We start from the raw sequence: 12724 nt of genomic DNA, 5'->3' as shown, positions 1-12724 counted from the left end.
ATTCCAGTGGTGGTATAAAATATTTTCGCGCGCGCCAAAACTTTATCTCTTCTTTTCCTCTTTTTCTTCTTCAGAAAGTTGACCCCGGTGAAACGCAGAAACTCTGGCCCGGTGCGAATTTTCCTTTTGGATTTTGTTTCTTTCGAGAGACATATTCCGATTGGAGAAGCTGTGCACCGGGTTGATTTAAGCCGGGCAGAAGAAGAAGGAGTCTCAAGAATTGCTACTAGCCCAGGGTAAAAGCTGTGCGATGAGTGGGCGATCCCGTTAGGCCTCGACATTTTTTTTTGTTCAAATCGTGTTCTGATTTTGTGTGATGGCTGTGAGATGATTGGATGTTTGCGGGACTTGATACTCGGGAGGTTCCGTGACCATGGTCAAATGTGTCCTTTGTTGAACGACGATATTGTCGGTTTTCATCGTCGGTCGAAGAGAATTTTTCATCTGAGGTGTGGCTTGAGCAAAGGTGGCTTTGCGTGCGGTGAGAGTCATAACCCTAACCCAACTTCAAGTCAGTTCAGTGTCATCATATTGTCAATCGAGGTAGGTCAGCATGTGACGGCCTGCAGACATCTCGATACCCAACCCCTCGTCCAATTAATGGCTGATATATATATCCAATTCCCTTGGGAATGCAGCCTCGCCATATGTCAGGCCGACACTAGTGCCGGAAAATCAGCTGTGTTGCAACCTGCTGCGCTGGCCGAATCCACCGCCAGGGCCTGATGGGGCTGGGCTGCTGTTGTGGTTGATAGCAATTGGCCCACTGCCCGCCCTGGCTGCTGCATAACAAGATGGCGATGAAACTCAACGGCGACTGCCAACCGCTGCCGAGTTTGGAAGAGAGAAATCCATTTTCTCGTGTCTTCTTCCCCTGTTTGTTCATGGATGAGATGAAGGGGGACGGGAAAAACTCCTGAATGGAATCATCTTTGGAGGGTCGTCAAAGTGGACACATGAGTTGAAGCTGAGACTGAACTCAGATACCTGCCACCTCGAAGCTGAGTTGACCTCGGAGTTGACATACGAGAATCCATTCTGCCAGCCACCGCTATTCGAATTTTCACCTGTTCACTGCCGCTGCCATGTTTTTCAGCAGCAAGAAAGGAAAAAAAAAAACTTGAATGCTAGGTGCATTATCGGCCTGGAGCATCAAGAATTGAACATGCCAAAAGATTCAAAATCGACCCTTGTAACACGGATCGGATCGGTCTGGCCGGCCATGCGTGCCTGCACAAATGTCGTGCCTCTCGAAGCTCGAAAAGCCCTGGTCGGCTGCCCAAGACATCCATTACAAAGACGGTTTTGGGCTGGCGCTTGATCAGGCCTTGAAACAAACAGGCTTCTCTTTTGAGATTTTGACGATCAACCGCGTGTCCCCCCTGGCCGGGAACGAGGGTGAGTGGACACGGCGATGCCAGCTACACTGGCACCAATGCATGTTACACCTCTCCTGGGCCTCCCATTTGACGCCCGGAACTGCGGTGTGTCCACCCTTGAGTAATCCCCCAACTCCAACATCATATGCATGTGGCAGAAAACAGCAAGGTCTTTTAATACGTCTCGTTACCCCACTCCTTGTAATCTTTCTTCGCCTTCTCTTCCCATGCTTGCAGCATTCTCTTCTGTTCCCACCCTTGTTCACCCCAAGGTTGTAACTGCCCCATGACCGACGCTCCCCGTCAGTCTTCCTCTTCATCGTCCACGTTCTTTCGTCGTCCCTCTTTTGTTCAGCCGTTTCAGGCACTCTACTTCCTCATGATTCAACGAGGGAACCCCCATCCGCGTAAGAAGGTGGCCGTGGTGGGCAGTGGTGTAGCGGGCATCGGTGCGCTGTGGGCGTTGAACCGGAGCCCTCATGATGTGTACATCTTCGAGGCCGCTGACCGCCTGGGCGGTCATGCTAACACGGTGGAGTTCACGAGGGGAAAGTACAAGACTTTGGTCGATGCTGGGTTTATGGTCATGAATGAAGCTACATACCGTAAGGAGGCTTCTCATCCACCCCTGTTTCCTTTTGCTTAGGGCCATTTGTAAGTGAGCCGCACTAATGCATGGACAGCGAACTTTTTGAACTTTCTTAGGAGGATGAAGGTGGAAACCGCGCCCGCCGAGATGTCCTTCTCGGTGTCCAGAGACCAAGGGCGCTTCGAGTGGGCCAGCCTGAACAGAGATGCGTTCTTCTGCCAGCGAAGCAACTATTTCTCACCTAGAATGTGGAGATTGGTCTTTGACATTTGGCGCTTCGACAAGTTTGCGCTGGACGTCTTGCGCGCCGAGAAGCCAACTGAGGAGACCATTGGCGAGTACCTCGAGAGGGAGGGCTACTCAACCAAGTTCAAGGATGACTATCTCACCCCCATCACGGCGAGTCTCTGGAACACCAGCCCGGAGAAATGCGCACTCGACTTCCCCGTCGCCACACTCATTCGCTTCATGTAAGCTGTGTCCTTGAGACTCATCATCACTCGAATTTGTTGGCTGACCTCACTCAGGTGGAACCACCACTTCCTCGCCTCAACCTCCAAGAACCCACAATGGCTCACCCTCAACAGCGGTTCAAAGTCCTACATCGACGCCGTCATGAAGGGCTTCCCATCCAACCACGTCCGCCTCAACAGCAAGGTCATCTCCATCACCCCTGAGCGGGACGGCAGGTTGAGACTTCACACCCTCCACCCAACCGGCGGCAAGTCGGAGGTATTCGACCATGTCATCCTCGCCACCCACGGCGACCAAGCCCTCTCCATCATCGGGGACTCGGCAACCGAAGCAGAGGATTCCATTCTGCGATCCTTCCAGACCTCCACGAACGAGGTCTTTTTGCATTCTGACCTCTCTCTTATGCCAGAGAGGTACGAAGCCTGGACATCATTCAACTACCTTTCCCGGTCCTCCCCCATGACCGGCTCGGGCCACATTGACCAGGTCTGCCTCACATACAACATGAACATCCTCCAGGAAATCCCCCGCGCGGCCTTTGGGGACGTCCTCGTCACCCTCAACCCGCTGCACAAGCCCGACCCGAAGACCATCCAGGGGAGGTACACATACCGGCACACAATCTTCAACAAGTCCGTCCTCGCGGCCCAGGAACGCCTCCCTGAGATCCAAAACACGCGCGGGATTTCTTATGCGGGAGCCTGGACGAGACAAGGCACCCACGAAGATGGCTTCAGCTCCGGCCTCCGCGTGGCCGTCGAGCATCTCGGCGCGAACATCCCCTTTGAGTTCGAGGAGTCCACCCTCGCCAGGGGGGAAAGGCCGAGGTACTCGCTCTGGGACTACGTCATCCGGTTCCTCATCTGGCTCGTCCAGGTCCTTTTCCTTGCCGTCATTGACAAGATTGCTGGTGGCCTCACCACGACCCGTCGTAGGTTGGTGTCGAGGGTGGGAGCCAAGGGCACTGCTCTGAACGGACGGGTGAAGGTTCACGAAAAGGACTTGTGACTAGAAGGTCGGAGGGAAAGGATACGGGAGCAGTGGGTTTTGATTGAGAAGGAGAGGGCGATGGTTGCGGCGAAGAAGGAGGGACGGCATTAAATTGTTTTTTTTGTTTTTTTTTGTTTTTTTTTGTTTTTTTTTTTTCACTATAACGAAACGAACGAACTTGATGACGACTTTTACGAAAAGAAAGATGAACTTTAAACAACACCCCACGAAAATCATAAGGGAAGGGGGGGGGGGCATGATACACACACGTACAACATTGTGGAATTTTTTTGGGCGTTTTTTTTTATACATCAAGGGAAAGATTGGATACCACTATTACCACTACATGAGCAAGAGGGAGGGATATATAAAGATTGTATATTTTATGAAGGGAGGGTTGGGCAACATGGGAAGGGGAGGGGAGGGGATACAGATATCCACTACGAAATAAATAGTCGCATAACGCGGCAGAAAGCATTTCTCTTTTTTTGGTTGCCATACAAACATCACCTAAGTGTACCTTGCCGTGCTGTGTAGTTGGGGAAGGATACCACGTATGAGCGGAATGCTGCGTCAAACACTCTGAGAAACAGATAATGAATCTACGAGAGATGTTTGTTTGGAAGAGGCTGCAAGGATGATAGCGTGACAATAGGTACCAATATATAAACTACATGCACGTCACAGTTACTCATCTGCCCTTCCAACAGACAATGCTGCAAAAAAGGCTCTCCATTTATATAACACACCACAACAAAGACTCACAACCCACAAACAAAGAGAAGACCTCTGTTGTTGAGCAACCCTTCACTTGTTTACTCAACCTACCTCTCCTTCTCCTCATCCCATTGCCTACCTGCACCTTCCCAACAGCGTGCCTTCCAACAATCCACCTCACCAATCAAAAAAGGAGGGACCAAGCAACCTTGATATCCCCCCCCCCCTCCACAACCCACCTCCCAACAGCAGCTCCCCAAACCCTTACCAGGATGCCAACAACACTTGTGGTCAGGTCAAATGGTAAGGATCTCGAAAGTTGCTGATAGCCCCCGAGTTCAATTCCTAGGTAAAACCCCCTGAAGGGTTTTCGTAACCGGCCACCCTACCAGAGGTTGGCCGGTGAGCTTTTCGACTTTTATGCTCACTGTTGTTTGTTTACTTCACTTCTTCTGTCTCCCCTCTTGGCTGCGACTTTTCAGATGATTGGAACACTGTCATCATAATTGAAACTCGATCCCCATGGCTACCTACGGTCATGCACGCTTATCTCAGGCAAAGTCTTTCTGCCATCAGTTTTGTATCTCATCATAGCCACTCAGTCGAGACTTCCATGCCACATAGCATCAGGTCCCCAGAGGAGCCATAATCAATGTTCATTATGCAAGTAGGTCATGTATCCTACCATCGAAAAATCAACCCCCAAACAAAAAGGTATCCAAACCAACCTGAGTCCTAGGGTGCGAAACAAGTAAAACACACCAAAGCAAAAACTCCTCTCTTGCTTACCTTCCCGCCCACCTGTTCTTCTTCTTCTTCTTCTTCTTCTCCTACTCTCAACCCCAACTCTTCCCGCACTTCTCACCCCTCTTCTCCTTCTCCGACCCCTCCTCCTCAGCAGTCCTTCTCCTCCAATCCCTCCACCCCCTTCCCTCAACGACATGTTCCCTCAACACCCCAAGAATCGGATAGCTCACCGTGCTTCTCCTTTGGCACTGATCCCGGTGCTCACCACAACTCCAGTTCGAACCCCACTAAAGCCCCGGCCCCGTTCCTGGACTCCAAGCCGGCGGTTGTTTTGTCCACCTCCCGCCCCCAGTGACATCCGTCACACCGCACACGCTCGTCCCAGACCCAATCACAATGCTGTTCCCCAACCTAGCCTCCTCCCCATCGGCAATCTCGCGGCTACTCAGACTCGTCGCGCCGTAATCAACGTCGACTCTAACTTCTGAGGTGTGGTGCCGGACGGTTGATGTTGCCAGCGCCGGCGGCAGACGGGGGAACCTTCCAGCAGCAGCGCCATCGTCGTCGTGCGGGTTGTTGGTCGTCGTGGTTGTCGTCGTTCTGGTCAGCGAACCGCTCGTGTACGGCCTCCTGTTGGTTTCCTTGTCCCTACCGTCATCATAACACACCGTGTTGACCTCTGTACTTCGCGGCGAGACATCCCCATCCCCTCCAAACTCGGCGTGGTTGATCGACATCTCGGCAGCGTCTGCAACGATGGCATCGGTGGATGACACGAGGCCTTTTCTGTTCAGCGACTTGTTTCTCGCTTGTTGTTTCTTATCTCCCTCGAGAGAATCCTTCTGCCGGTTGTTAACGTTGCAGCGGTGATGGCTGTTGTCGAGACCGGCCAACTCCTCTCCCCCGTGACTAGTGTGGTTGTTGTGCTGACTTCGTGGTCGAGATGCTCCTCCGCTGACAGAATCAGTAGAGGCCGCCGAGCTAGTGCTGTCGCGGGAGGTGACCCATTGGATGACAATTGCACTGAAGAGGATATCACTATTACAACACATCAGGCACACCCAGCCTGGCTCGCCATCGAGAGCCATAAGCACGGATAGGTTCCTGTGGCACTTGTTAGGGGTCACCGCCGTCAGTGCGTGAAGGGAAACCTACACCACGCTGCTGGTCAATGTGCAGACACAACCCACAAAAGTTCTCATGGCCACGGTTCGGAGACGTCGACTGCCAGGTGTGTGGACAAAGTTCTTCCACGTGTACGTTCCTATGATTCCAGGTCAGTAAGGCGGAAATGAACCAGAGAGAAGGAGGAGCGGTGTACTGGATAATGGTATTAAGAATACCAAGGTAAGATATATCTGATGATTGAACTGTTAGCAACCGTTCGAGCCGTGGATCCAAACGGGAAACAGAGAAGAACTGAACGGGCTCACATTGACGAGCAGATCGAAGCTTATCAGAGGGATCATGGCTTCCTTCCTCATGCCTATTATGCATTGGCCGTTTTCCACCCTCGTGATGCGACTGGAGATGTCGGTTAGCCGTGGAAGCTGAGATCGACAACAGGGGGTGCAATACTAGATGAAGTTCATAACGACAACAACGCAATAAACCCCTGTGGTTCCCTGTTGTCAGTGACCGCTCCCATAAACACGGTCAAGGCCTCCGAGAACATACCGATCATGCCGAACGAGTTGAACAGATAGAGCTTCGACGTCATGCGCCTTCTCTTGGAGCCTGATCGTATGATGAACTATCTCGTGTCAGTGGGAAATCGTCAATGGCGACCGCAGTGTCTTACGGCTTTTTCTACCAGAAACATGTAGATAAGCTAGGTCCTGTCAGCAAAAATACAAGACATGAGCTGAGCCAAGCACATACAATCTACTCATTCAATATTAGCACACTCGTCGAGAGAGCCTTACGAGCCCGCCGAATAGCATACCTTTGTCGTTACATAGCAAGCCAGACACAATAGAATGGCTGATTCGCACACTGATACCGAGTATCCCACACCAAAACCAAACTGGAGTATGCCAGTAGCAAACACAAACAGAAAGGAATCAGCATAGATAGCGAACACCACTGTTTCCCGTTAGCCGGTGATCCTGCTCCTCCGCCACCACCATGACATACGGAAGGCCACCTACAGTATTGAACAAAAGGGAGTCTGCTCCAGAGCTTAACCGCCAGATACCTTTGGGCTGTCAATCCGTCAGCAAAGACAGCTCGACAGAAAAAGAAGGGACATACTCAGAAACGAGGAGATAATAACTAGCGAGACCATGGCCAGGATGACACTTATGACCATGCCAACCAACGGCTCGCTGTACGAAGGGTTCCTTCTCTCCGCCGCCGCCGAGGACGAGGTCTCGCTCCCTTCCTTGATGCCTCGCAAGACGAGCCATATCGGGGGAGCCATTGTTTCGTCGCCAGGAATGTTGGCGGTTGTGACAATCCATCAAAGCAAGGTCGTGTTCTCGTAGTAAAATAAAAGGTGGTTGAATATTGGGTAGGTCGAGAAGGTAGGTAGCTAGGTGAGCCAAGACGAGAGGGGCTGATATCTACCCATCTATGCGCGAAACGGTAATCGTGTATAGGTGAGTTGCTAGGATAATAGGGACAATATGAGAGATATCAGCTGAGGAGAATGGTAGCTGAACAGTTAGAATAGAGAGACAGCCAAGACCCAGGTGTGAGGTGAAAATGCTAACGTTTGCGCGCTGCCATGACGAATAGCTCGTGGGAGTTCCTTTCCTGGAAAGTGGCCGCCACATCGTGGCAAGGTGGAAGAACCGACTGTAAAATAGGAACGGTAAGAGGGAAGGGGGGGAAGAACAATCCCGACTGAATCGATGGGGCCCCTTGCTGTTCATCAGAACCCACGGGTCGGAAACAGCGTCTTGGGTGTTTCTGAGCTCAGGTGCTGGAGTGCTTGTCTCGGTAGGGTAGGTCTGATCCAAGACACTCAGGCAGTGCCCAGAGCATCGTGAGAGGAAGAAACAACCCTGGAAAAAGAACAAGAGCTGATGCGCCACTGGTGCTGCAGTACAACCGTTGCTTTCAGCCATCTAGTGTTGGTAAGCCGGCATCTGCCCGTGTTGACCTGGCCTGAGAAACAACGAGATGCATCAGAACAATGAATCCACGCTTTTCGGAGCTCAAAAAAATTACAGATCGGAGTGACATGGTATAAATGGCAGGTGGCAACAGAAGCAATTCCGACAAGATCTGGTGTAGCCCTAGCTTGGACCATTCACAAGTGTTCAACTCACCAAGGCCGCGGACGATTTCGTGCTGTCAGCGAACATGATCTTGCTTGGATGTGGGAATGCATGCTTGCTGCAGGGGATCATGTATGTATAGAAAATGCCACCGCATCGGTCCCGAACTTGGCCCAATATTGAAGAGAATGTTGTAGAGGGAGAGATGACTTGCTCAGAGTGGAGCATGGCACTGATAATTTGTTGATAATGGGTAGCTCTTTCCCACCATATTTCATGTTCCTTCTGTTGTCTTCTCAGTCGACCTCATCGGCCGTATTTACCTCTTCTTACCTCTTCCTCCCGTTCAAGACATGCCCGATCTCAACCCGACCCTCCGACGACGGGGCTTACCTTTCAGAACCCAACGATCGCGGCTCTCTCAAGGAAACTCCCTGCTTCGCCTTCCATATCAAAGCAAAAGCGAGACTGCCGTGCAACGGTAACAAGAGGGCTAGCCTGGCCGGCGGCCGATGGCTCGTATCACTCCAGTGCTCCTCCCTACTTGTCCAGATCCGTAAAAGAGAGACAATTTGGCCCGAGATTCTCAGCCTTCCAAAGCTCAGCAAAAATTCAATCAATCTCAGAGATAGGAGAATGCTTTCCAGCGCCGTCCTCAAATCAGTTGACAGGTCATATGCCGCTCAAACAAACTACAGAAGCTAACTCCAATGGTGTGCTATACAAGGGGCGTCAACACTCGACGTTTTCCCCCGCTTCTGAACCGTTTGAGCAAGTCTAGAAGCCCACGCTAATGTAGTTCCATGTTAAGCCTCACATAATTATCAGTCCACAAACCGGCGAGCTGGACTCGAACCGTTCGTTGGACAGCACTGTTAGCTCATGAACTTCACGCCTCACAACAGTTGTTGGCCTTCAGTCCAAAGTTCTGCAGACACCTCGACTAGCCCTGCGACATAATGATCATGAGTTAACCTGAGCATCGCTCAGTCAGGTTTGTTTGAGAATGAGCTCAAACAAGAACTGCTACATCATCTCACCCTTCAACACCTCACTCCCAAAAGGGACGTAAGGGTTGAATACCTGTGTAAGTCCCAAACAAGCCTAGCGTTCCCCTCTCAACCCCGGTTCCCACCTCGACCTGGCCAAAGCGCTAACCAACCAATCCCTGCGGCGATCAATCCAGGGGCCTGTGCTCCCTTGTCTTCGGGGTTCGGAAAGTGAGGCCTTACATAATCCACCCCCAGCTTCACCCTCCCTCACTCACTCCCTCACTTATTATTCTCAGGTCGAATTCAACGGCCTCGGTCATTCCTATCGACAAATGCCCTTCTTAAATAGAGGAGAACAATAAGATACATGGCCCCTGTCCCTTGCATAACCCCATCAACAACCCAAGTCTCATAAACTTGCCAGACCTTCCATAAATATCTCGAAAACAAGCCCTGCTCAAAAAGGGCAGGTCACACGACTGATGGGCTTCTTCTGTCGGGGGTTGTTTCTTGAGAATAAAAACAAGATAATAATCAACACTTGAAACGGCTGATGAGAAAGATTGGATGCCTTTTGTATCAAGACACATCTGATCATGTTTTGCCTAGTATAGTTTTGTCTGGTAACGATTATATTTTTTTCTTAGCTACTTTCCGCACTCGAAAACGTAAAACTTATTCTTATCTATCAGATCGCACTATATCTCTTGGGAGTTGGCCGGCTGCTGCCATCTCAGCCGGTAGTCTCTTCCCTTCGAATTCGTTCTTCTGCCCCTGCGTCGACTTCATCCATGTTCATGTTCATTCCTGTTTCCTTCCCAACACTTCATATTGGCCAACTATATCATTCTTCAGTCCCAAATCCTCCCCTTTCATGAAACCAAAAAAAAGAAAAAGAAAAAAAAACGCCAAATGCAATGATATCACCGCAAAACCATCACGCAAAAGAACGCCAAATTGTCTAACCGATCCAGTCCTGTCCTTGTCCTCCTGACCAATTTGAGTTTTGTCCAGATACCGGCCCCTTTCCTGTCCCAAAATGCCCGTGGTATTCCCCAAGATTGTCGCTAAAAAAGAATATTAAAGCCCCATCGCGTTTGCCTTGTTGGTGTTCTCTATCAAAGAGTCTCCCATAGTTATCCAAAACATTACTTATTATCCGTCCTGTCGTATACTCGGCGAATTATGTCATTCTTTTGCCATTAAGCTCCGGTCATTATAAGTGGAGAATGTTGCTCCTGTCGTGTGTGTTGTCGTAGTTATGTCGAGGCCGGTGGTGGTCCAGCCTCCCTTGCCGTTGTTGTTGTTGTCGTCGTCGTCGTCCTTGTCATTTCCCCACCACCACCATCCTGCCTCGTGGTGGTATGAACCCTAAATTTATCCCTCAGCCTATCCGCCAAGCTCGCCCGTCGGCTGTGATGCTCCTCCGAATCTGCCGTCGTCGACCCCGACGAAGACGACTGCGGTGGTTGAGACTCTCTCAACTGCTGCTGTGATCGGTGTCTTCTCAAGATTTCAATCCGTTCCTCAACCGAGGCGTGCCGGAGGCGGTGCAGGTCAAGGAACCGTAGTGATTTCCGGCGTTGTTGCTGTGTCGTTTGAGCGTTATTCTCATTCCATTCGCCGGCCAAGGGTGGTGCGAGGTGATGGGGGTCTTCTGGGTTTTGCTCGTCGTGGGGTCGGAGGTCGAGACGGCTGTGGAGGTTAGTGTTTGGTAAATAAAACGAATTGAGCAGTACGCTTACCACAGTGGACAAGTCCCGGATACGTTGATCAACCACGGGTCGATACACGGCGGGTGAAATTGGTGGTCACAAGGTAGCACTCGTACGTCCTCCCCCACAAGAAAGTCCTCGGTGCAGATTGAGCATCCAAGGTGCTCCTCTGATATCCGCTTGCCGTCCTTGGTCCCATTCTCGCCACCATTGGCGTCTTTGGGGGCAGCAATTATTGGGTTTACGGCTGGCTGGTCGTCATCTTCAGACTCCAAGACTGTCCCCAGACCTTCATTTTGCCGCTTTGCTGGCGTTTTGGGTGTTTTGGGTGTCCTGGGCGTCTTGGGCTCCTCTGGGATGGCTGATAATCTGGTCCCTATCCCCGGCTCGGATGACGATCGAGATGTTTGGGACTCGAGCTCGAGGGCTGGATCAGGTTTTGCCGGTGCCGGATCCCCAAACTTGACAATGGGAAGCGTCTCCAACACCGCGCGCGCCAGCCCCTTTGCCCTACTTTGTCGGGGTCGTCCGCCGTAACCCGATCGCGGCCCATATCGTTCCGGATATCGATGTGCCCTGATAGCGCCCGTCGCAATGATAACGAGAAAGAGGAGCGTGATGAGACCTGTGATGCTATACAGGATGCTCATCGCCACCGCCGAATTGTTCCCATTGTGCGGTACTTGGGCACTCGTTTCCGGGCCGGCAGCAGTGATGCCGCCAGTGATGGTGGCAGCAGCCGACGCCCCGGCCAAGCGTGTGCTGTTCATGGCAGCAATGGATTCCTCCTGGTTCGCCATGGTGAACAATGTATCGTAAGGCGTCCCTTCCAAGTCCTGATAGGAACCCTGCAGCGCGCAGCAGTTCCCCTTGATGCTGTACAGCAATATCGCCCTCGGCTTGGCAGTCGTGATGAGCTCGCCCACGAGGCTCGTCGAGCTGTTGGAGTCGCAGCTGACCAGGGCAATCGACTGGTTGTTCATGGCTTCGAGATCATCGGCGTAGGTTAAAAAGCCTTGGATTCGATAGTCCTGTGCAACGTTAGCACAAGAGCACTTTCAGGTTACCACTGTATCTGGCGCGCTCACGTCTCTGACTTCTGTGCTCTCGTTCAACCCGACCGCGCGGGTCAACGGGTAGACATCAAATGTCAGCTGCAGAATCGAGCTCTCGGGTGGGCTGATTTGGAGATGCATCAGCGATTCTTCCTGCCACGCCGGGGCATTTTCGATCCAAGATATCCTTGCATCCTGAGCGCTGACGGTTGCCAGCGAGAGGGAGGCGAGGAGGAGAGTCCGTATTGAAGCCATCATTATTCCAGATCCAACGGCCGGCAACGGTCGACGTCGCTCCAAGCCAGACTGGAAGATGTGATGGGCTTGAATGACGGCGATAACGATTTCGAATCGGCCACACGCGCGGAAGGGCCGGAGCAACTCTGATGAAAAGGGAACGGAGGGGAGACGCGGCAGGTGGGGGTGGTGGGTTGGAAAAGGGCCGGCTCTCCGCGTTCTGGGGATCTTAGCATCTCACCATGGCTTTGGCTGGTCTATTCCTGATCGTCGGAGAAAAACATATGCTGGGTGTGTGGTGAGGGGTTGAGGTTGGTAGATGAGTACTGCTCCCTTGCAGCTCACGACGGCAACAAGACGGGTACCGCAGTAGCCGGGCAGAAACGGGAACTGCATTGGCCATGATGGCATCTGCCCAGGCTAAGCTGCCATTCAAAGGCGCAATTAAGGTCGTGCGCGACAAGGACGCCGACAATATGACACCAGCAGCTGGTGTGTGCAAGATGTGTGTGATGCATCTACAAAGGGGGGCGTTTTGGATATGTTTTAGTGCCCGTTCAGTTTAAAGCAGCTGCAAGCTGCCTAGTGCCACCTAACGGCCGTGC

At 51.8% G+C, this 12724-nt stretch overlaps 3 protein-coding genes across 3 annotated transcripts; 1 reads left to right on the top strand and 2 right to left on the bottom strand.

The window, feature by feature from the left end:
- The first annotated feature begins 1377 nt into the window (after positions 1 to 1377).
- On the top strand, positions 1378 to 3834 carry QC764_306710 (uncharacterized protein). The gene is made up of 3 exons (XM_062945775.1): positions 1378 to 1984; positions 2063 to 2438; positions 2496 to 3834. The coding sequence occupies exons 1-3, from the start codon at positions 1666 to 1668 to the stop codon at positions 3448 to 3450; spliced, it is 1650 nt and encodes a 549-aa protein (XP_062801806.1). The 5' UTR covers positions 1378 to 1665; the 3' UTR covers positions 3451 to 3834.
- Positions 3835 to 4578: 744 nt separating this feature from the next.
- On the bottom strand, positions 4579 to 8219 carry QC764_306700 (uncharacterized protein). Its single transcript, XM_062945774.1, has 11 exons — positions 8172 to 8219; positions 7150 to 8007; positions 7047 to 7100; positions 6842 to 6981; positions 6698 to 6727; positions 6574 to 6649; positions 6475 to 6511; positions 6330 to 6420; positions 6218 to 6254; positions 6052 to 6160; positions 4579 to 6000 (listed from the first exon to the last, which is right to left on the bottom strand). Exons 2-11 carry the CDS (start codon positions 7316 to 7318, stop codon positions 5184 to 5186), a joined length of 1560 nt encoding a protein of 519 aa, XP_062801805.1. The 5' UTR covers positions 7319 to 8007; positions 8172 to 8219; the 3' UTR covers positions 4579 to 5183.
- A 1490-nt stretch (positions 8220 to 9709) lies between these two features.
- Positions 9710 to 12648, bottom strand: QC764_306690 (uncharacterized protein). Its single transcript, XM_062945773.1, has 3 exons — positions 11916 to 12648; positions 10858 to 11858; positions 9710 to 10807 (listed from the first exon to the last, which is right to left on the bottom strand). The coding sequence occupies exons 1-3, from the start codon at positions 12138 to 12140 to the stop codon at positions 10372 to 10374; spliced, it is 1662 nt and encodes a 553-aa protein (XP_062801804.1). The 5' UTR covers positions 12141 to 12648; the 3' UTR covers positions 9710 to 10371.
- Between the last annotated feature and the right edge of the window lie 76 nt (positions 12649 to 12724).

The sequence above is a fragment of the Podospora pseudoanserina genome, chromosome 3 (assembly GCF_035222485.1).
Source record: "Podospora pseudoanserina strain CBS 124.78 chromosome 3, whole genome shotgun sequence".
Lineage (NCBI taxonomy): Eukaryota > Fungi > Ascomycota > Sordariomycetes > Sordariales > Podosporaceae > Podospora > Podospora pseudoanserina.
Note: the sequence above shows the minus strand (reverse complement) of the source record. Positions and strands in the feature narration are given on the sequence as shown.

Coding starts and splice junctions, on each gene's coding strand:
- QC764_306710 (XM_062945775.1), top strand. CDS start 1,666: ATGACCGACGCTCCCCGTCAGTCTTCCTCTTCATCGTCCACGTTCTTT. Junction 1,985..2,062: donor CATGAATGAAGCTACATACC/GTAAGGAGGCTT, acceptor ATGCATGGACAG/CGAACTTTTTGAACTTTCTT. Junction 2,439..2,495: donor GCCACACTCATTCGCTTCAT/GTAAGCTGTGTC, acceptor GACCTCACTCAG/GTGGAACCACCACTTCCTCG.
- QC764_306700 (XM_062945774.1), bottom strand. CDS start 7,318: ATGGCTCCCCCGATATGGCTCGTCTTGCGAGGCATCAAGGAAGGGAGC. Junction 6,650..6,697: donor TGTTTCTGGTAGAAAAAGCC/GTAAGACACTGC, acceptor GACACGAGATAG/TTCATCATACGATCAGGCTC. Junction 6,161..6,217: donor ATTCTTAATACCATTATCCA/GTACACCGCTCC, acceptor CTGGAATCATAG/GAACGTACACGTGGAAGAAC.
- QC764_306690 (XM_062945773.1), bottom strand. CDS start 12,140: ATGATGGCTTCAATACGGACTCTCCTCCTCGCCTCCCTCTCGCTGGCA. Junction 11,859..11,915: donor AGAGCACAGAAGTCAGAGAC/GTGAGCGCGCCA, acceptor AACGTTGCACAG/GACTATCGAATCCAAGGCTT. Junction 10,808..10,857: donor TCCGGGACTTGTCCACTGTG/GTAAGCGTACTG, acceptor TAACCTCCACAG/CCGTCTCGACCTCCGACCCC.